The following is a 23,368-nucleotide window of genomic DNA, read 5'->3' as shown; positions in this document are numbered from 1 at the left end:
CTGCAACCTCTGCCTCCTGGGTTTAAGTGATTCTCCTGCCTCAGACCACCAAGTAGCTGGGACTACAGGCACATACCACCACGCCAAGCTAATTCTTGTGTTTTTGGTAGAGATGGGGTTTCATCATGTTGGCCAGGCTAGTCTCAAACTCCTGACCTCGAGTGATCTGCCCGCTTCGGCCTCCCAAAGCAATGGGATTATCACAGCATCTGGCCTCATTTAAATTCTGACTGAACATCTCTTAGGGACAAAGACTGCACTCCTTGTGGTAGCGTGGAGATATACAAACAGGTCCTGGAACTTTCAGGTTATGTTTGAAGGGGAGAGAAGCAGCACCACACGTTATTGTTATTTATTTATTCCTTCAACAGACATCTCAGTGCCTATCTGTGTTCCTAACACTGGGCCAGGAAGCAAAGAGAAAGGAGACATGTTTTCAGAGAATAGGAGACAGATATGGAAAGGCAGGGACCCAGCAGGTGGCCAGGATGTTCATCTGTACAGTGGGGACACAGAGGGGGTGGTCAGTTCTGCAGGAGGGGAGGGGTGTGCATCAGGCAATGCTTTGTGGGGAGGCGGTGCTTCAGCTGAATCCTGAACACCGTGTGGTCTTCATAGAGCAGCATGAGTCAGCAAAGCAGGGGAAGATACTGGAAACAGAGGTAGGGAGGAGGAACAGCACAGCTCTGGCAGGTGAGAAACGAGGCTGAAGAGCTGGGTGGGGACTAGCGTCTGGAGCCCCAAGGAGAATGGCACAAGGTGTTAACAGCAGCTACAGCTCAGCAACTAGTATTTGTCCCGGGAGTGGATTTTTTTCTTTTCTTTTGTGAGTCAAAGGACTGCTTTCCTCGTTAAAGAATCTCAATACAGGCACTCAGAACTATTTCCTGAGTTGAACTGGAAGATCTAAAGGAGTGAGGGATTGAGTTGCCACTCTCACCATTTGGAGATCTGCAGAAATAAACTTTTACAATTAGGAAAAGTAGGTAGGATGATAAGAATCCACCAAAGCTGGAGGTAAAGTGTTCCTGCCTCCTTCCAAATAGATGATGAACAATGTTCTATTCTAGAAAGGCCTGAGGACTGGGGCAGGACCTCAGAGAGCAGGGCCATGATGTGGAGAGAGATTCAGGGATCTTGAAAGACTTTTGGAGAAATTCTAGTCAAGAGACACACAAAAAGTGAGTTCTATGTGGGCCATTCATTCAACACTGAAATGCTGACAGTGTTGGAAAAAAAACCCAGATACCTGCCTCCCACAAGAAACTCCTGATCTTTCAGGGGAGATAAGCCTATAGGTTACAAATACAGGGTGACTTCGGTAAACTTCTGTAAACTTCTGCAGTGACTTCAGGGTCACTGTCTGAGTCACTGCAGAAAAACAAAAGTTTTAATGGCACAAAAAGTCACAAATGAGCCAACTACTTATAATGTGCTATAGTTTGAGTGCGTTCCTTAGAATTCTTGTGCTAGAAACTTGTTCCCTAGTGTAGCAATGTTGAGAGGTAGAACTTTTGGAAGGTGACTGGATCATGAGAGCTCTACTCTCATGAATGGAGTGATACATTCATGAATTGATGGATTAAGCGGTTATTGAAGGAGTGGGTTAGTTATTGTGAGAGTGGGGCTATTATAAAAGTCAGTTTGGCCATTCCTCGTGAACCCCCTTAAACATGTGATGCCCTAAACTGCTTCAGAACTCTGCGGAGTAGTCCCCACCAGCAAGAAAGCCCTTACCAGGTGTGGCCCCTCCACCTTGGACTTCCCAGCCTCCAGAACTAACAGAAAACAGACTAAGACACAATATCAATGCCCACCTGAATGGTCCTCTACCCCAAATACTAGCATCTATTTATCTGGTTCACATCTTTCTCAACTGGTCTTCTGTTGACTGTTGGGACCATCTGACATTACAAGGTAAAAACAAAACAAAAATAAATAATAGCAAATAAAGTTCAGAGGTACAAATATTGTAAAAATAAATAGATGGATAGCAGAATGGCAAAAAGTTGAAGTCTTGCTCAAGCCAGCTACTGACAATGGAGAAATTGACGGGGTTGCACTGGTTAATGGAGTGATGAGTGGAAAGAGTGGTAACATTAGAGGTGCTTCGAAAGAGAATGACTGGAATATCAAATAATTAAGAAAGGCCCCTAGGAAAACTGAGTCAGTACCTAAATATTTTTGCTGAAATGTCTCTTTTTATGATTGAGATGACCCTTTCTGAACATGCTCCAAAAGTCACATGTGAATTGAAGGTTATTTTGTGTGATTCAGTGACTTTTTTTTGAAAAAAAATTATAACTAAGATCAATACTACATCATATAAAATCGGTACTATGCCTCTATTTTACAAATTCGTGTACAGTTGGAACTACAACCTACATGTTGATAGTCAAAAGGTAAACTAAGGTTATATTTATAATTTTTAGTATTGCTTTTCAAGGTAAAGTTCTAACTAAATCACTTCTTACCCATACATTGAGAATGCTGTTCCTCATTTCAAATGAATGAATGTTAAGTAGCTTTTCGAAGGTACACATTGGCAGGGATTCCTTAGAGAACCTCTGTCCTAGTGGCTGAAGTGTGGCATGACAACTGCCAAGACAGGCAAGAACAGAGAGCCCTAGAGCAAGGGGCGGAGAGGTCACCTACACTGGCTGGGCCAGAAACCCTTCTAGTGGAAGAGATACAGAATCATCTGCCATCACAGCACTTGGGACTTCAAAAGCTCTGGAATAAAGCCTATTGGTTGAAAAATCAATCAACTCCTAAGACAATGGGTTTAGTCCTCAAAGCCACTATTACCTGCTTTCTTATATTACGATTCATTTTGAAAAGTATAGGAACTCAGTTACGTTTCTCCCTTGAATTTTTTTTTAAATGGAGTCTTGCTTTGTTGCCCAGATTGTAGGGAAATGGTGTTATTTCAGTTCACTGCAACCTCTGCCTCCTAGGTTCAAGGGTTCTCCTGCCTTAGCCTCCCAAGTAGCTGGATTACAGGTGCCCGCCACCACACCTAGCCAGTTTTTATATTTTTAGTAGAGACAGGGTTTCACCAGTTGGCTAGACTGGTCTCTAACTCCTGACCTCAAGAGATCCACCTGCCTCAGCCTCCCAAAGTGCTGGGATTACAGGCATGAGCCACTGCCGTACCAGGCCCCTTGAAATGTTTTTAATTTTATATTGTAGCTGAACAAGGTAACTTATGTTTCAGGATATTGAGGTGATTAAATGCTTAAGCCTCAGCATCTGGCAGATTGGAATCTGAATTCTGGCTATCATTCATGGCTCTGACCCTGGGCAGGTCATCCATCCTCTCTGATACTTTCTGAGAAATGGGGAAGCAGCTACCACCCGCCTCCTAAGTGGCCATGAGGATTAGTTGGTGATAATGCACACTAGGGGTGGGTTCAGTGCCTGGGCATGGGCAAAGCATCCAAGTCTTTTATGATTCCAACAGTTAGAAAGTTTATTTCAGCCCTCTGGGAGAGTGCTCACAAGGACAGCAAACACCTACGGGGATGTTTTCTTCATCTCGTTTCCTTCCTTATTAAAATTTTATTCATGGGTAAAACTGAAAATCAAAAAGGCACTATAAAATCATACCAAGATTCTACATTAATTCATAAGCCCCAAAACTCTTAATGGTCTATTGGTAATAAGAGCTTATTATTGGTTAAGGCTAGGGGGTATATTCAACTACTGTGTGCATCTTCTGGCATGTCCACTAACTCCCAACCAAGATAGCATTTCCAAATATAAGGGTTGAGGGTGATGCTATTACAGCGATTGATTTACAAAAGAGAATCAGGACGTATGCATGCCTCTACTGTTAATTTATAGCACAGCTCACACACGACCTTGGTACACCACTGATTAGGACACCTGGTGAAATACCCCAGCCAGCCTACCCAACCTTAATGAGTTCCAGCCCGTGTTGGCCTCTTTCCTCCAACGAAACTCAGCGGCAAAAATTCATGGTAATGAAAGGCAGGAGAACATAATTCTTTAAAATGTACACAGTTTTGCCAAATCCATCTGCGACTGAGTTATTTAGTAATTTCACATATGTAGAACAATACAGAGAACCTGAGAGTAAGGTGTTTGGTTTTTATTCTTTGAGTAAGCAGCCAACATGCTGCATGAGACTATAGCACTAAAAGCCCATGAACTCTTTCACCAATGTCATTAAGTACCTATTTACTGTCATTTAAAATGCAGGTTTAAAAAACTCTGAACAAGTCAATCCTCAGTTCAAAAATCTTTAGTCATTCTTTTTTGCTTTTAGAACAAATTCTAGACTCTTTACCTCACCACTTACGGCACACCAAGGGTTGGCCTTAATTCTTTTACTATTCTTTTCCCCCTTCTACTTCCTATTCTCTTTCATCAATCCAAACTGAACTACTTTCTGTTCCCAGCATATCACCTGCGTTTCTGCACAGTGTCTTTGTTTATGCTCTTGTCTGAACTCCTCACTTACAGGAAGCTACAGCAGTCCGTCTCCATTTCAAGTAGAACTTCTTTCATGCAGCCTTCTCAGTTCTCTTAAGGGAAAGGAAACCCCCTCTTGTAAGGACTGTCTGCATGCATTTTATATGCACCATTCTTATGGTACCTTACTATCTCCCTTCTATTTTATAAAAATATAATGCTACAGGACAATAAGTACAATATTTTAATAAGCACCACAAAGGCAGGATTTATCGTTAGCTTAAATGTTTCCTCTCCAAGTGCCTCATACAGAGACCCCATAAAATATACAGCAGGAGTTAAATAAATGTGTTGAATGAATGGAAGCATGCACAGACAACCATCTTGTATTGGAGGAAAAGGAAACAAAAAATAGGTTTATATACAGAGTGGGTCTGAACGCATGCAGCGTTACTTCTCAAGGTCCACTGTCCTCAGATAGCTTTGCACTTATGCTTCTGGTTTATCCAGCTTTATCTCTTTTCTCACATCAATGTACATTGTTTCCCTCACTGATCCAAGTGTTTTAGATTAACCTTATTCCACATTAGAATTATTTTTAAAAACCCCAAATATATGATTAGTTTTTTTTCTTGCCCTAAGAAATGTTTGTGCTTCTAAAAATTGAAACTGGTTAAGAAATCCATAATTATTCACTCTCAATTTAAACTGTATTATCAATGCACATTTGTATTTCTTTAATGTGGTGAAGTAGAAAGTTATCATGGCATTGTAGGGGCATAATTATGTCATTAAAATGATAATAGCCTGGGCTTAATGAAGTATTTTATATACACATTTATAATGAATTCAATTAATACCAGTGAAACATTTTGAGATAACCATCAGCTATTCTATCCATTTTTGTTCTCTCTTTTCCCACAGGCAACGCCCTCCTGTTTCCAACTCCAAGTTGGTTAAACCCCCGTTAAAGGTATAGGTTGAAGACCTGGATCACTCGAAGCTTCAGAGAGCCTTGCACAGTAGCAATCTCCTCCAACAGAGGGTGATTCATCACCAGAGCCCACACAAATAATTCATTTTCTCACTCTCAAAAAGCTTCTGAAGACATGTTCTCAAAGGCAAAAAAATTAACCAATTACTACAACAGTGTAAGGGTGACACAAGTTCTCATCTGATAAAGCTGACCTAAAACAGAGGTTATCTCTTCCCTCTTTCAAACAGCCTCACTGAATTTAACTGAAATGCATTACAATTTGGAAAAATGAAGGAGTCTTTATTCATTTCCACATTTAAGTCCATCCATTCCTTGACGGTGTTCCCACACTAATTCCTGGACCACTGGCCCTTAGCTCTATGGGAGAAAAAAACCAAACCACTTTTCATTCCTATTAAGAGATGCAGCTAAGAGCACAAGGGGATTTGCTGTAATAGCCACATTACCTGCTAAGAACAGTCATAGTGACCATTTACAGACAGCTTACTATGTGTGCCAGGCACTGTACAAGGGTACATTATATCCATTATACCTCAGTGACTAGCAAAGCAGTTCCTATATGCAAGATGCTAATCTCCACTCGTTTTCATTAGCATCACAGAAGCACAAAACACAACACAGTGCATAGAATTGAAGGTACAGTGCCCAAAGTGACTCATTTATTAGAATGTGGAGAATCACAATGCAGCACTGATGGGGAGAAAGCAAGGAGCACAACCCCTTTCCAAGCACCCCTTCTGAGTGGTTGAGCAGCCTTTGCTCTGTCCTGGCCCTCTTGGACTTCCAAGCCCCAGGCAAACCTGATTCCATTACCTCTTGTCTGGGGTAATGCACACTCCCCCTCTCTATTCCTGCTGTACTAACTCCTACCATCAAGCGAAATGCGGAGACCAACTTACAACCTGACAGGATGAGGAGAAGAAAATAAAGAGCAAAGCAGCAAATGTGGTTTTCAAGCCTTAGGATCCACCTACCTCTCCTTCATGACACTCAAATTGGTACATCCAAAAGTTCTCCATCTTTCCAGCTGAGGCTAACTCCTGACCTCGGTACTCAGGTGAGTTGTTTTCAGTGGTGTTAGATGCCCGAGTCAATCATGCAACTGGTAACAGGAGATGTGACCACCTCCCTGGGTGTCTGACCTCTCTGCATTAACCCCTCACTGCCTGAATGGCCCAGGCAGTCATGCGTCACTGCTGGGCATCAGAAGCTGATGTTTCTGAGAATGGACTGGCCTATCCCTCCTGGCAGCGGCACCTACTATTTCTGGAGAAAATAAACTCGGCTCTGAACTGCTACCAGAAACTTTCACACACCCCAAACTCTGCTACGTTTATAGAACCTGTGAAAAAGCATCCAGCTCATGTGGAAAGAAGGGGTGGGAGTCGGCGGAAAAGAGGTTCTCTCAGGACCTGCATCAGGATGAACCTGAGCATGTGGGAAGAGGCTGGAGGACACTGCAGCAAGCTAGGGGCCACACCTCTGGCCACGGAAAGTCTCTTCACCTTTACAAAGAGCCTGTGACAGCCTCATGCTGCAGTCTGAATAAGGCGTATGGCAAGCCAGCGACACCAACACAGAAGAGAGCTGCCTCCAGGGCCAGCACGGTTTGAGCCAAACCAACAGATAATCCTACAATGGGCTCAAAAGCTGGATTGTATATGCTGGTCCAGACTAGACCAGAGGAAGGTCAAGACAAACATAGGTAGAACTGAGCTGGAGGGAGGAGCTCTTGGAAACAGAGGCAGCAGCGTGGTTCTGAAGGCAGGAGGCAGACAGAGAGACCTCCACAGAGAGACACCCCCCTAGGTAACCAGCCTCTCACTGATCTGTGGTGATGCGGAAGGATGTGGATGCATGAAAAACACTCATCTGAATAGATGACTTTAGCCTTCTTTCTCATCAAACCCTTTACCAGGCATGCTGGCAGGTCTTTCTGTGAGCCTACCTGTTTGGTTAATGTGCTATGACAGGACCAAAAGGTAGAAAAAAAGAGACATGAAGGGCCTGTGAGCAATCCACAGCTGGCGAATCCTCCCACACTAGTTGACAGTTTCCTGTGCTGTGGAGAAGCTCTGCAGGCCAAAGTGAGAAACAGGGCCAGAGAGAGGGTGTCCTCTGGCACTGCCCTCTCCCTCTTCATTATTCTGGCATTTCTGACCACTATTCCTGGCACTCTGATTGCACCTACTCTAATCCAGATCAGTGGGATGCAAGTCTCATAGCTGTTAGCCACCATTCCAGAAAGCCCTTTCTAAATAGTGAGCACTGAGGGAGGTATCTCTTCCTACTTTACAGCTCTGGGCATCTCTCAAAACACTTTCTTCTTTCTATTAATTATTTAAAAAGAGAAAATCTTGGGGTGTTGATTCTCAAGAGTCCAGACTGAATACTCCCTACCATTTAACACTCTCTAGCCCATGGTGCAGCCATTTCCCCCATTATCACTCTTGAAAATTGCACTGGTTTCCATTTATGAACTGCTCAGATCAGTGTGGGTGAAGCTGTTTAGAGTGTTCACTGCTTTTGCGAAAAGCTTGCAACTTTTTCAGTTATTACTCAGAAATGACCAGCACATGTAAGTCACTAGTCAGACTCCAAGAAACTGCCAGGTCTTCTGGAAAGTTATAGAAAGCATCTATCCAGTGTCCTGTTGGCACAAAAGAACTTAGAATTCTTTCCCTGGCTCTTTTGTTTTCATTCTTTCTTCCCTTTCAAGTTCATTCTGCACCTGAAACCTATTTAATTATTCATCGCCACCTTCTCCATGCCTCATCAATAATGGATAACACCTGTGATGGAAAACTCCTCCAGCAGTGCAAAGATGGTTGAGATGGAAGCATGAGGATCCACGTGTCACATGCAAGGGAGAAACCAAGCACCCAGATGCTGGCCAGTCTCAAGGCCTGCTCTCTCCTGCATGGCTCCCTCAGCACCAGCAAGGCCCCTTAACTCTGTGCTTCCCAAACTTTTTGCATCATGGCACACAGGGAAATGTTAATACATGTACGATATACTGGGTCACACGGAGAGGACCTGGAGGCCATGATGAGGCTGCACAAGGGTTGAAGACAACGTGCCTGGTGGCCCAGGTCACCCCCCATCCCCAGAGTCCAGGAGGATCATCAGCACACTGGTTGAAAGCCCTGCCTTATAAGAGGGTCTTTACAGCAAATTCTTTTGACAATGGCAGTCCCCTGGGTATAAAGTTAAAATCCTTCTCTTTCTGAGCAGTCCACCATGGACCTGCTGTTTCTTCAGGACACCTCCTCTTTTCCATTTCCCCAGCCCTTCCTAGTCCCAGGTTTCTCTGACATGGCCCGTGCCTCATCTCTGTGCTGGCTCTCACACACCTTCCCTTTTACATCATTTCAGTTTCGTTGTCCATTGGTCACTTTGAGATCTGCAAATCTGCCTCCTCTCAGCCAGACAGCAAAACAAACACAGCCCAGGAGTTGGGAATGGCTGACAAGGTCAGCTGGGGAGGACAAGGCCAGCAGCTGCTGTGCCCTAAATTTGAAGCCCAGCAGCTCTTTGCTGGCATGTGATAACAACAGATACCAAACATGGTAGGCAGGCTTCTCAGGTGGCTCCCAATCATCTCCACCTCCTAGTATTCAGCCTCTTGTGTAATCTCCTCCCTGGGGAGGGAGCATGGCTTAGTAACTTACTCCAAGCAATAAAATACAGCAAAGGTGACAGCATATCACCCTGTGACTGGGTTACAAAAAACTATGACTTCCATCTTGCTATCAGACTCCATGACCTTCTCATCCTGCATACTTTATGAAGCAAGATGTCAAGTGTCAGAGAGCCCACAAGGCAGAGAACTAAGGATGCCTCTGGCTAACAGTCAACTGGGAACCAAGACCCTCAGCCCCACTGCACGTGAGGAGCTAAATCCTGACCACAAGCACATGAGCTTGAGATGACTGCAGGCCACCTGACTCCCTGACAGCAGCCTCCAAGAGACTTTAATGGAGAGAAACTGTGAGATAATCAAGGAGGGCTGTTTTATGCCACTAAGTTTTGGGGCAATTTGTTAGACAGCAACAGATAATTAAGACACCAAATAAGGATTCAGATGAGAGGCTCAAGAGCAGAGGATGCTCAAAGGCCTGGCTTGGGGCCTGACAAAGGACTAGCTTAGATAGTATCCTCTGTACCAGCAGAGCCTGTGTCTGTGTCAGTCAGAGCCTCTATCTGTTATTGCTGTATCCCTGGGGTCTTACACAGTACCTGATCTATAAAAGGGTCTAAAAGTATTTATTGAATGAGTGAATGATAAATTATAACATGTACTTTCAAATTTTGACTAAGGACAGTAGTCACAAACTCTCTCTAGTTAACTGCCAAAATAAGGAACAGTATAGCTTTGAGGCCATATTTCTTATTCCTATCTGTAGCTGGTGTTCAACAAAACACAAAGGTGTCAGCAGAGAAACAACTATAACAGCTCAGCTCAATCACTTTGCATGGTAGATGGTTGAGAGCACGTTTATACCTTTGACACCATTCACTTGTGTAAGAAGTTTCCCATCCTTTTCTGAGGTCCATCTGGAAAATATACTGGGTTCCATTTCTGCTGTCCTGGCAGTGGATCCTTTGTTTCTAAGGTTATGCTTCTGGATAAGATTCTGGGATGTTGACCTAGCGGGTCTGGCAGCCCCATTTATTCTATACAGTCTGGATCATATAAGAAAATAAAGTTAGTTTTACAGCTGACACTGGAATGCATACTCTTCTGCAGCAGGTAAAGGGAACAATCGGAGATGAGGATGCTTGGAGTTTTGTCCTCTTAACACCACAAATGGAGACAGACTGGGGCTAGCTATCCTAGAACCACCCTTGCCCTCCCTAAGAATGTATCACATTCCATCAAGGAATCAATCCCCTTGGGGAAGTAGGGCTCCAACTGAACACTTATTCATCCTAAATTCAGTCTACTGGATTTCAGGTCCCATTTCCACTTCATCCTTTGCTAACCAGATCCTGGAAAAGTTTTGTCTGACCAGAACTCTGCAAGGTGTCATGAGCAAGAGGAAATCTCTCAGTTCAGCATGTCTTAACAAGAATCCTTCACAAACAATGGCATCAAAATTGTCTTGCTTTGGCAGCAAGACAGTTCTTTTCATTCGCCCTTGTAAGCTTGACAACATAACAGCAAGGTCAACAGGATAAGATGCTGCTAACAAGTCTTAATGAATTAGCACACACACTTGACCTTGGTCAGTAGTCTCTTAGCAACGATCAAAAAAAAAAAAAAAATCCATGTCGGTGGCATGCTGAATTCAGGGCAGAGACAGGGTATCATCAAGGAAATCAAGGTTCCAGATGAAGCCTTGGTGCTCCTCTACCCTTATTACATCATTTTTCAAAAAGTTTTTTTTTTAAAAAAAGGTGGATGCGAAAGTACACATGATCAGGTCAGGTATTCACACCAAGCTCTCAATTCCCAGGATTTTGGCAATACCTCTGTCTCAGCAAGAGAGTGGCTGGTTTCTGATTAAGAAATGCTAGTGCTGAAATTGTTTCCTGCTTCAAAATACTTTCTCCATTAGTCGCCGGAATAAGAAATAAAATGCCAATAAAAGGTAAATGTTATCTGGAGGGATGGTGCATGTTGCCATTATCACTAATTAGCAGTTTAGTTTGAGTTAATCAGACCAACCCTGGAAGAAAAGGCTGAGGGTATAATGCTGCTTAAGGTGGAAGCTGAGAACTAGGGTCGCCTGAGTGCCTGACCAGAGGGGCAGCCCAGTGGGGGATCTGAATGCTGAGGACAGCAGAAAGGAAACACCAGCCCAGAGAGGGTTGAGGAAGGGCTGCTGAAGCCCAGCCCCCTAATTCAGTTCGCCAGTGACCAACCCCAATGTTAAGTGAGTGTTGACTTCCAAAGGTAATTGACAAATCAAACTTGTGATTCTTATTTCACGTTTCCATAGAGGACTCAATATCTGCAAAACCATTTTCTCTCACAGCTACCTGGGGACATAAATCTGACTAACTCATTTTACTGATGAGGAAACTGAAGCCTGGGAGGAAAGCAGGTGACCAACTCAAGGTAAGTGCAACAGATCAACTGTAAGGCAAAAGATGTACATACGATGGACACTCTGAGCAGCGCATCTGTGTGACTTGCTCCGAGAGAGATACAGGATGAAGGATGAGACAGTGACCGTGAATGACAGAGGCAACAGGTTTAACGCATACAAGAAAAGTAGAAAATGAGATCCTAAAGAATTCAGTGTTAACTCTGGTCCACAGTCTAAGCCAGTGTTTACCAATTTTGACTGAATCTCATTAATACCCATGCCACGACCCAACCTCCAGATGCTCTAATCAAGAAGTCTGGGGCCTTGAAATCTATGTTTAAAGAGCAAAGCCCTGTCTTTAGTTAATGGGAATGTGACCTGGATAGAGACAAGATCTGTATTATTACAAGTGTGGGGAAGAGACCAGTCCAGATAAGCATAAAGACATTTAGCATTTTTCATTTTAAAGATGATCATGTTTATAGCCAAATCACATTTCATAATTCTCCTGCGTCACAAAAAGTCTATTTTCAGCTATTCCTTCTGGGTAAACTGGGGCCAAAACGTCCAGACTGGCTCTAAATCTCCTTCAATCCATTAACAGACTTATTTACTTACTTTCTGATGTCCCATGGGCAGGATCTGACCAAGAGGTCAGCTAAACATGTCAAGTTGAATGTCTGTTGTCTCAATATGAGAAACAAAAGGAGAAAAACTGTATGTGGAACTCTTCAGGGGAATGAAGTGACCTTTGTCTAAACAAAAATCCTCTCTCATGGCTGCCCTCAAGAAAGCAGTCAGCGAAGGCTGTGTTTCAAAACAAGTGGATTGAGAAACTACATTTTTGGACTCAGAACACGTTGCAATTACACTTGTAATGGGAGTATTTTTCATTTTAAAGATAATCATGTTTATACTCAAATCACATTTCATAACTCCCAGGACTACATGGGCTCCAGGATGTAACTGGGTTATGCTTGAAATTCAATTATCTGTGATATATCTGTTCCTCTCCCAGCACTTTCCTTTCCTCTCCAATACAGCCCCAGTACATTTATCACAGAAAATATGAGTGGCTGGGCATGGTGGCTTATGCCTGTAATATGACACTTTGGGAGGCCAGCGCTTGAGGCCAGGAGTTTGAGACCAGCCTGGGCAACATAACAAGACCCTGTCTTTACAAAAAGTAAAATACACACACACACACACACACACACACACACACACACACACACACACTCAAAATAATTAGCTGGGCATGATGGCATGCACCTGTAGTCCTAGCTACTAGGTAGGTTGAGGCAGGAGGATTGCTGGAGCCCAGGAGTGTGAGGCTGCAGTGAGCTAGGATTGTGTCCTTGCACTCCAACCTGGGTCATAGAGTGAGATTCTGTCTAAAGAACACATGGAAAGAGCATAGTTGGAGTAGGGGACGCAACTTTCCTAAAGACTACGGGGAAGTTTATTGAGCATACACTTATTCAGTAAGCACGTCAGACACCTGACTGTGGCCCTGAGAGATGCAACTCTGACTGAAAACTGACAACAAAATTCTCTTGGGCTAAATCATTCATTTCTTTCCCTGCTGTTTGGCCCATCACTTCTTGACACAGTTTCACATATATACTGTCTGGTGAGACAATCCATTAAAAAAGTTGAGAAAGATTCCCCTTGGGAGAGGGGTCAGCAAAAAGAAAAAATTGGAGCCCAGAGGGTTAAAAAAGATCAGTCTTATCCATCATTTTCTTGTATTCCAGAGAGCACAAAGTAACTGAAGAGTTTGCCTTCTGGTGTGCAGATCACTGGACAAGTTTTGCTCTGGTGACTTCTAGATGCTCATGATCTGATATCAGTGGGGTAGACACCTACCAGGCAACACAACTTGCCTAGAGCTGAACTGACTGGTGAGACTCTAAAGATGAATTAAAATAATCAGAGACAATATTTCCAATCTAGGTAGTATCAAAACAAACATTCTCCCAACTCCTTTTGTTTTTTTCTTGGTTGAAATGAATCATTTGCTCTTCAAATGGGATTGTAAGGTGAAGCCTTTTCATTTTAAAGGTGTACCAGTAAGATCATTACATCTTTAGAAAAATTACTCTAGTTGCATTAGGTCCTCACAGTTCATAGAAAAATGCCTCATTTTGTTGTTGTTGTTATTGACAACTAAGGTCTCTTACTTAGAGCATTATTCCCCACTGACAGATATGACACTTTACTGCGGATCCTAAGTTGCAGATTGGGCCATTAAATGTACCCTGGTAAAAGAAGGCATCTCAAAAACATTTCATTTTTGAAGTAAAGCCCATTAACCTACATAAGTATACAAACCCAAGGAGAAATGAATGCATCCACACTTCACCTCAGCAAGCATCACTCCCACTGCAATTAGTATTCTTGCTGCTACACTTCCCACAAATGTTCTGTGCTTTCCAACTAAGCACACTATCAAGCCCACAGCTCCTGAAGTCTTCAGGTTTTTCATTGTCAAGGTGTAAATTCACTTGCCAATTAGTGCTCGTCACCTTAAGTAGTATAGCCCCCGCCTTAACCTACTTTTTATTTCTTTACTCTTATGTGTGTCACATAAGCCAAACGCAAGCGTGCGTGCTTAACGCAAACACTGCAGGAAATTAAAGACTTGGTGCACTCATCTTACCATATAACATGGTTAATAAAGCAGTCATTTCTTAGAAATTGTGTACAAAATGTACAGAAGTGTTTGCCTTTCTCTGTGTTTCCAGGAAAGCAGTAACAATGAGATGGTTCCTTTGTGCAGTAAGTCATCTCTGGAGGATGATTTCTACTTTTGCATATTTTTCATTTAAAGCAAAGAAATACATGAATCTAGTTTTAAAAGTCAAACAATATCATGCAGTTTATGGCAAAAATCAAAGTCTTCCCTGTCCCTCCCACTCCAGGGTCCCACTCCCAACTCTTCTAACATTTTCCCCCAGGTGTGTATTTCCATATTCATCAATAGCATGTTTATACTGCCTCACCTTGGTTTTTCAATTTTATATATTGCTCCCTGGCTTTACTATAATTAAGATTTACCTCTTTCATATTACATGTACCCTCATCCTCTCAACATTACAATTTCTGGTTAATCAATATTCAGTGCTTGTATTCTCAAGACTATACTCTTCTCTGCTGAGCTACAATGCATATTGTTGTTGCATTTCTTGCCAATATCACAATTTCTTTTATTGAGGTAAATAATGGAATTGTTTTTCTATTTTCTTAGTCTCCTATGGACTGACCAATAATTTATGCCAAACTCTCCTACAACCATCTAAAATTCCTGGTGGTACAAATTTATCAGGAAATCTCTCAGTTCCACTCTTTCTAGAGACTGCCTAACTTGAGCCCTTTGAGCAGAAGGCCACACAGGATTGGTCGCTGGACTTCTGCACCGTTATGATCCTTGGATCTCCTTTCCCATCACCTGGGGATTCTCTCTGCTGCCTTCCTGGGTTGGGTCCCCCATTTCCTGGATTTTGCACTTTTTTCTTGGTTTATGCTTCCATGCAAGAAGAGCAATCCTCCAGTAGTTTCCTGAGAACGGGTCCATGCAAGGTAAATTTTCTGGGACACTGCTTGTCTGAAAACATCTTTATTGTACATTCACACTGAATTGAAGATAGACTGGCTGTAGGCCCCCCAACTTCCAGTGTTGCTTGTGACAAGTCCAACATCATTGTGTTTCCTGATCATTTGTTACTTGTTTTTATTTCTCTGAAAGTCTGTACAATCTCCTCTTTCTCCCTCCTGTTTTGAAACTTCTGTGGGTCTTTTCTACTTCATTATTCTACACTGGTACCCAGTAGACTCTTTTAATCTGGAAGGTCGTGTGTCCTTTGGCTCTAGCACGTGGTCTTTCATAATTTCCCCTTCCATTTTATCTTTGTTTCTACTACTTTCCATCCTTTTGCCATAATTGTCCTATTGTTTTGAAGATTTCCTCAATTTTGCTGCCTTGATTTGTCCAAGTGACTTTCCATTTGCTTTCTGTCTCTGTCTTTCATGTTAGAAATGTTCTTTACATGTCTGGTCATCCTTGGCTGTTCATTCATATTTAAGAGTAAATCCTCAAAAAGCCTATTGGAGGATTATGTACTCATGATGCAGAAGCCATCACTATGGGGTGATCAGGTGGAAAGTCAGGTGTTATACTAGGAACTTCCCCAAAAATTAGTATCTGTAGTATTTTCTCTTGGGCCTTTTCAGAGAAGAATATGCTTATCTGCTGGGGACTAGGGGTCCCAAGTGGGTTGGATTATAAGCCTGACAACTAAGAGTTCTAAGGTATTCTCAAGGTCTCACTTCTTATAGGGCCCTATGTTCCCCAAGATGCCTTGTTTCCATTTCCAACAGCTGCCATGTCCCTAATTCCAGTGCTTCTCTGCTTAACCCGTTCCTTACAGAAGCCTCCCATCTTCTGGAGAGAGGAGGAATCGCCTTGTTTCACAAGCTGGAGAAGGCATCAGGAAGTTTAATGTCTCCCGTGACAGGCTTCCAAATAATCCTCTTCTTTCTTCAGCCATACCCCTCATACTTCTGCTACCTGAGGTACCTGGTGTCTCAAATTCCTGAGCCTTTTTTTGGGGGTCTACCTAATACATCCTCACAGACACTTGGCAGAAGAGAGAAAATAGAAACCTCATCACTGTGTTAGGATGGACCAGGCTACGTGGTGATAACATATCACCCCAAAATCTCCGTGGCTTAAAACGATAAAGGTTGATTCTTCTCTCTCAGTACATGTCCCAGCCCTGCCCAATGTGTTTTTCGAGACCTGTGCTGACAGAGGCATGGCTATCTTGTGAGGCTGCCCCCTTAACATGAGGCTTTGAGGTTTGTTTCCATTGGGAAAGAAAGCATGACCTTAGCTGCTCCAGCTTGGAAGCAATACAATTCAGGGCTCACATTTCCCCGGCTATGCCTAACTTCTAGGCGCTGAGGAAGAGCTGTCTCTGTGTTTGAAAAAATAAGAGAGCTGGAAATGCTGGGGCACACTAATCCCCCTATCATAGCCAGTTACCACTTGGGTGTTGCCAAATTTTGTTGCGCTCATCTGTTGTTGTTTTCTCTGTCAGCCTTTGTGCTTTTTATTATTTTACTGGAATTCTAGGAGGCAGCAACGATAAATACCATTTCAAGCTGTATACCGCACCACTTAAAGTAGCAAAAACCCTCCAATTTACACTGTGTGTTTGCTAACATCAATCTCCCCGAGTCTACTATAATTCTGTTCTTGAATGATTCTGCTGCCTAAAGACAGATCAGTAGGCTGTGGCTTTTTGGAACTGGTCTTCCGGCCAGGCATGGTGGCTCATGCCTCTAATCCCAGTATTTTGGGAGGCAGGTGGATCACCTGAGGTCAGGAGTTCAAGGCCAGCCTGGACAACATGGGAAAACCCCATCTCTACTAAAAAATACAAAAATTAGACAGGCATGGTGGCATGTGCCTGTAGTCCCAGCTTCTTGGGAGGCTGAGACAGGAGAATCACTTGAACCTGGGAGGCAGAGGTTGCGTTGAGCCAAGATTGTGCCACTGTACTCCAGCCTGGACAACAGAGTAAGCCACCATCTTAATAAAAAAAAAAAAAAAAAAGAAAAGAAAGAGGACAGGTTTTCATTATCAATATTTTTCAAGAAGGGGATTGGGAGATAGTTCTAAAGTATATACTTGGAAAAGTAAAACTGCTTACTGGAAGAAAAGCACATAAGTATTTAAAAAAAATTTTAGAACACAGTTATTTTCTCACAGTGCAGAGCATGTAATAGATGTGTTCAGTAAATTCTTACAGGTTAGCAAACACGTTTTCTCTTTCTATACAATCCACCAGCAAACAAACACCAGTTTGCTCTAAGCAAAAAGTGCTTAAATTCTGGGGGAATTAAAAGTACTTTAAAAGCAGATTTAGCTATTAGCAATGATGGCTTACAAATGGTAATATAGGTGTTTTTTGTTTCATTTTATTTGCTTTATTATAGTTTCTGATCTTGTCATTTTGAGAATACAAATACTCAAAATACTGCTTTTGTAAGAATACCATTTCTCCAGGTCTGCTGACCATAATTACAGTGAAATAGCTCTTTTTGTTAAAACCATATCTGTGCTAATAAAAGATTTAATTAAATATTAAATCCACAGCACTTATATGGGGAAAGTACCCAGATAATACATTTTTTCCTTTAAATCAGTAGTTCTCAGTCTTTCACATGTTTATGAATCTCAGGGAAAGTTTACAAAACAAAATAAAATAAAAAACCAGATCACTGAGCCCCACATCAGGTATTGTGGTTTAGAAGGGAAGGGCAGTAACTTGCATTTAGAATAAGGTACCTCCCAGACAGACTTCAGACCACATGGCTTTAAAATACCTTTCCATTTTCTATAACAGCATACATGGAGAATGAGTGTTCAGGAAATATTTTTTGATGCTGAGATGGAAATCAACAGAATATAATATCATTATATTCTTATAATACCATTAAAGAGATAGCAAAGGAAGGTCCTTCCTATAAACATGTCATGACAGATGAAATGCAATCCACAAATAGCTTTAAAAGGACTGGTGGAATACTTTAAAGCACAGGCTTTCAGTTTCACTTTATATTAACTATTCATAATCCAGTGATCCATAGTGATTTCTTAGCATCAAGCTGAATTTCTGACATGGTGGGTTCTTAAAGCATCATACAATGTTCTATAATTAATTCTACCTTTTGAATGAAACAGCATGCAAGAGAGTTAAGCTGTTCTAGTTCAAATGAATAAAAGTCAGCCCCCAGTCCTACTGTAGGCTGTGCTGTGGACTCATCGTGAGGCTGCAGTGGCAATTGTTTAAGCAGGTCATTTTAAGGAGCTGGCGCACTGGAAAAAGCTGAAGGAAGAGGCCAGCATCTGGACCAATTGTGCCTGCAGCTTTTCCCTCTGGTGGCTTTCCAGGTTTCTAAAAGGATACAGAAGCCAGCCTTTTGCCAACTCCCTACTTTTGAAAACCTGCTCTATTTCCACCCCATTTGCAAAATGCGTGCTGCAATCCCTCCTGGCTGAGAGGAATCTGGAGACAGCTGGAGGTCAAGGAGAATTCTACATGTGAGTGCACCTGTTTTTCACCAAATCAGAAGCCTAGAAAACAGAGAGAGAGGACATGTCTGAACTCACTGACCCAATGCTGCCCCCTTGCTGGAGAGAATGAAGTTCCCTTCCCTACTGGTTTCCAACCTTTCCTAATCCGCTAACGGCAAATGCTGACTATTCCTTAAAGAGGAGGTGAATGCTACCACTCTGACCTGCATGGCTCTTTATGTGTAAGTAAAATGAACAAATACTTTACAATAATGGTTTCTCGCGCCAAGGATATATATTGAGAAACAGCCTGGTGTAATCATAAAATGGAGAATTGAATGAAATTGAATGTAAGCTCTTGACCTTATCTTACTCTAAGATTCATTTTTAAATGAAATGCTTAAAAATTATTCAAGAGTATGGAAAGGGAGAGTAGAAGCAGAAAGAGAATCTTTATAGCAAACAAGTCAGAGTAAAGGTTAGTCTTCCTGATACATTCTGAATAGATTGTGACACCTAAGCCTGCCATGTTATCACATTTCTTAGGTATTTCAAAAATGGAAAATGTCAATGGTGGCATCAATTTCTTTGTATAGCTCTTCACAATGAAAATAATTTGGTTTAAAATAGAATACATATGAACTGGGAAGGATGCCCTGATACCACCAGATGTGAAAATTAGGCACCTACTGAAGCTGATAATGAGGTATAGGGTGGATGAAAAAACTGCAGAGTCCAGGTGTTGTGTCTCATACCTGTAATCCCAGCACTTTGGGAGGCCGAGGCAGGTGGATCACCTGAGGTCGGGAGTTCAAGACCTGCTTGCCAACATGCTGAAACCCCATTTCTATTAAAAATACAAAATTAGCCAGGCGTGATGGTGTGTGCCTGTAATCCCAGCTACCCAGGAGGCTGGGGCAGGAGAATCACTTGAACCCAGGAGGCAGAGGTTGCAGTGAGCCAAGATTGCACTCCAGCCTGGGCAAAAAAAGTGAAACTTTCTCAAAAAACCAAACCAAAACAAAAAAGCTGCTGAAACTGGCCAGGTGCTGTGGCTCACACCTGTAATCCAAGCCCTTTGGGAGGCCGAGGTGAATGGATCACACGAGGCCAGGAGTTGGAGGCCAGCCTGGCCAACATGGTGAAACCCCATGTCCAGAGACCCTAAAAATGCAAAAATTAGCCAGGTCGGTGGTGCGCACCTATAAGCCCAGCTACTTGGGAGGCTGAGGTAGAATTGCTTGAACCTGGGAGAAGAGGTTGCAGTGAGCCAAGATCACATCAATGCACTCCAGCCTGGGTGACAGAGCAAGACTCCATCTCCAAATAAACAAACAAAACCGCAGAAACCATTGGCATGAAAAGGCTCAGAAGGACTTCCTTGATTTCCTCTAAAGAGGGCACACCACCCATCCCAAATCGTCAAAGGATTGATTTAAGGCAGTTCTCAAATTGTGGTCCTGGGACCAGCAGCATCACGTGGGAACTGTTAGTGACAATGTTGAACTTTAGCTGAGAACCAGAAAAACAAAATGAAGAAATACCCCACTCCTTTTGTGTTCTGGGAAATTCCTTCCCCTTTGACTTAGAGTAGGAATGCTCCTCTTGTTTACCTATGACAAGGCCAAACGCAGACCTTCTACATTCCCATTCGTTCTTCACAAATGATCAGCTGAACGGCTTGATAGCCAAACTTTGCTTACATTTCTCTCCTTCCCCAGTGCGTGGACTGGCCAGCATACAATCGCTCCTGAGAAAATGCTGGTCACAGGTAGAAACAGTCTCTGATTCACAGCACATTCACCTCCCACCCTTTTCATGCCACTTTCACACACCCTGTTCCTTCTACTTGGCTACTCCTACCTATAAAACAAACCCCACCTTGTGCCTAACTCTAGAGATCCTAAAAGATCTTAAGGTCGGAAGTTCTCCTATGGCAACAGTCCTTCCTCCCTATAATGAAACCGCACCTTTCTCTCCTTTGCAATAATCTTTTCCAATGAAGTGTCTCCTTCCTCAATCAGGGCTTGTTGTTTATTTGGCATTAGAAATACAAATTCTCGGGCCTTACTCCACGCTTTCTGAATCAGAAACTGTGAAGTGGAGGGTGATGCGCCCAAGAATGCATCTCTCACAAGGTCTCCAGGCACAGTGTGGGAACCACTGATTTGAAGCCATCCTGCTAAGAATCTGACGAATGCATTCGACACTTTCTCTCCTGCTGGTATTTCATTCAAGAGAGTTTAGGTGGAAGCTGTTTCTGAGGCTTACAGTGGAAAAGTTCTTAGCGTCCCCACAGACCGTTTCCCATAAAGGCACTACCCAGGGACATACAAGGCCATGGGGCACCATCTCCCTCCCACCGCGTGGATCCGAGCAAGCCCGAACCCTCACCAACTTACATCTCCGTCCATCGGCCTCTGGTCGTCACAGTCCCTGGTGGGGCTAATGTCCTGGCGCATGACCCAGATGGGCTCTTTGGGCTCGTCAGGGGTGTAAGGCGAACGGATGGTCCTGGTTTTCACCTCCTCGATGGCCTCCTTGATGTCCTTGATGGCCAGCGAGATGGCATCGCGCTTCTCCTTGCTGTACCGCTGCCCGGCCTCGCCGCCGCCTGTGGGGCCAGTTGACCGCTGCTGCCCCGCCGGCGTCTGCAGCCCGGGGCTGTCCGGGCGGCCCCCGGCCGGGGTGGGGGGGCGCTCCAGGTCCTGCTCAGCCTCAGGCATGTCCTCGGCCGCCTTGTCGAGGCTCTGCGAGCTCATACTCTGCTTGACCTCCGCCACGATCTGGTCGATGTCCTCCTCCTGCTCGTAGCTGTCCATGCGTGGGTACGGCGCGAACTCGGCTTCCTTCTCGGGGCTGTCGGACTCGCCGTCTGAGCGTTCGTCGTAGTGGTGCAGCCGCGCGCCCAGGGCCTCCTGGCGGTATGCGGCCGCCTCGTCGCGCTCCTGTTCGTAGAGCCGCAGGCCGTCGCGCGCGTCCAGCTCGGGCGCGTCCCCGATCTCCTCGTACACGTGCTCCTGGAGGCCGCCGTAGTCAGCGTAGGGCTCGGCGTAGGGCTCGTCCTCGCTGCGGTGGAAGAGCCGGTGCGTGTAGACGTAGCCTGAGTAGGCCGCATTCATGGCCTCCTCGTGCTCCAGCGAGTGGAAGTGCAGGTGGTTGGGCAGTGCGCGGCGGTGCGTGGCCTCGGCGTGCTCGGCCTCCGCTTGCTCCGTGTACTCCTCCGCCTCGGGCCGGTACTGCACGGCGTAGGCGCTCTCGTCCTCGGGGTCCTGCGCCCGCTCCGCATCGTAGCCGTCGCCGGCTGCGGCGATCACGTCGCCCTCGGCGGTGTCCGTGTGGTTGTGGAAGCCGCTCTCCGTGCTGGCCGAGCGCGCCAGGCATTCCCCGCGCTCCTCCTCCTCCTGGCCGAGCTGGGCGCGGAGGTCCTCGAGGGCACGCCCGCGTTGGTGGCGGCCCGCATAGTGCTGCTGCTGTGGCGGCTGCTGCTGCTCCTCTTCCACCTCGGGGTGCTCCAGGTCGGCCTCCACCGACTCATTTACCTCCCCACCTGCCGCCTCGTCGGTCACCTCCACCTCCGCGGACCCCTCCAAGTGGTTCATGGTGGGCGTCGGGGACGGCTGGGAGAAAAGCTGGGCCCCGCTCACTGCGCTCTCATTTTGCTCCACTGGGCTGGAAAAACAAGAATGGGAGAGGCCGTCATGTGGTGCAAACAGTGGTTATGAGATGAATATCCAGATAACCATAAAACCAACTGCTATTGATTCCTTTTGGATCTGGGTCAATTAAAAAATGACTGCAAATTTAAGCTCAATCTAACAGCACATATATAGCACGCATCATAATTTGTAATTACATATGTACTTGTTTAATTGCTTATTGGCTTTCTCCCTTCCCCATCCCTCAGACTGAGTGCCTCAGGAACATTTTGTTCTTCACGCACACTATTCAGGTCCCATTTCTGATGCATCTGAATAGAGTACTACTAAATTGAATGGGCCAATTGACACATTTTCCATCTGCTAACAGATAAATCTCTCCAAATTAAACGAGGATCCTAGTAACTTTGGAAATCACTCTTTAAATCAATTAAAAAAAAAAAAAAAAAAAACCTTGAACACCTTTTGAAGCCATTGCTGGTAACACACATATGCAGCCATTTGGAGGGTGGCTGCCAGCTAGCAGAGGGATCCTGCCCTGGCTCTGTTATTACTGACTCTGTGATCTCGGGCAAGTGGCTTAAATTTCTTTACCTCCATGGTGTGACTGGCCTCATTTCCTACATGCAGGATGTTAACAGCTATTACACAGGGTAAAAAAGACTCCGTGATCAAATAAGTTTGGAAAATGGTGAGTTACAGTAGACTTTTCATTGTTAATATCCAGAAGGAGGAAGATGCAGGATACAGGGTTTCCCTAACTTGTGTGACCAGGAGACACTTTTTCTTCCTAGAGGCCAGTGTTATACAGCAGTTGGTTCCTAATAGTCAGGCTTCCCTGTTGCGCATTCAGCATCCAGGATTCAACCAACCACGGACGACAATCTTCGGGAAAAAAAACCCAACACGATACAACAATAAAAAATAATGCAAGTAAAAATAAAATATAACTGATTTACATAGCATTTATATCATATTACATATTATAAGAAATCTAGAGATGATTCACAGTATATGGGAGAATGTGCATAGGTCATATGCAAATATGCCATTTTATAATGGATTTTCATATCCACTGAGGTCCTGAAACCAATCCCCACAGATTCCAGGGGAGGACTATAGTCACTTCCCCCATATACCCTGCATTTAAAAATCT

The 23,368-nt window shown here is 44.0% G+C and overlaps 1 protein-coding gene across 4 annotated transcripts in view; it reads right to left on the bottom strand.

Annotated features, from left to right (window-relative positions):
* The window catches only part of APBA1 (amyloid beta precursor protein binding family A member 1), a 213,324-nt gene that overhangs the window by 46,581 nt on the left and 143,375 nt on the right, over positions 1-23,368 (bottom strand). For all 4 annotated transcript variants that reach the window (XM_032290941.1, XM_032290944.1, XM_032290942.1 and 1 more), the window contains exon 2: positions 20,956-22,225. In XM_032290941.1, coding sequence (XP_032146832.1) covers positions 20,956-22,155 — 1,200 coding nt within the window. In that variant the 5' untranslated portion in view covers positions 22,156-22,225. The remainder of the gene's footprint in view (positions 1-20,955; positions 22,226-23,368) is intronic.

Source organism: Sapajus apella, unplaced genomic scaffold (genome assembly GCF_009761245.1).
Source record: "Sapajus apella isolate SASKATOON/1434 unplaced genomic scaffold, GSC_monkey_1.0 scaffold24, whole genome shotgun sequence".
NCBI lineage: Eukaryota > Metazoa > Chordata > Mammalia > Primates > Cebidae > Sapajus > Sapajus apella.
The sequence above is the reverse complement of the archived record's forward strand: the minus strand, read 5'-3'. Positions and strand labels throughout refer to the sequence as shown.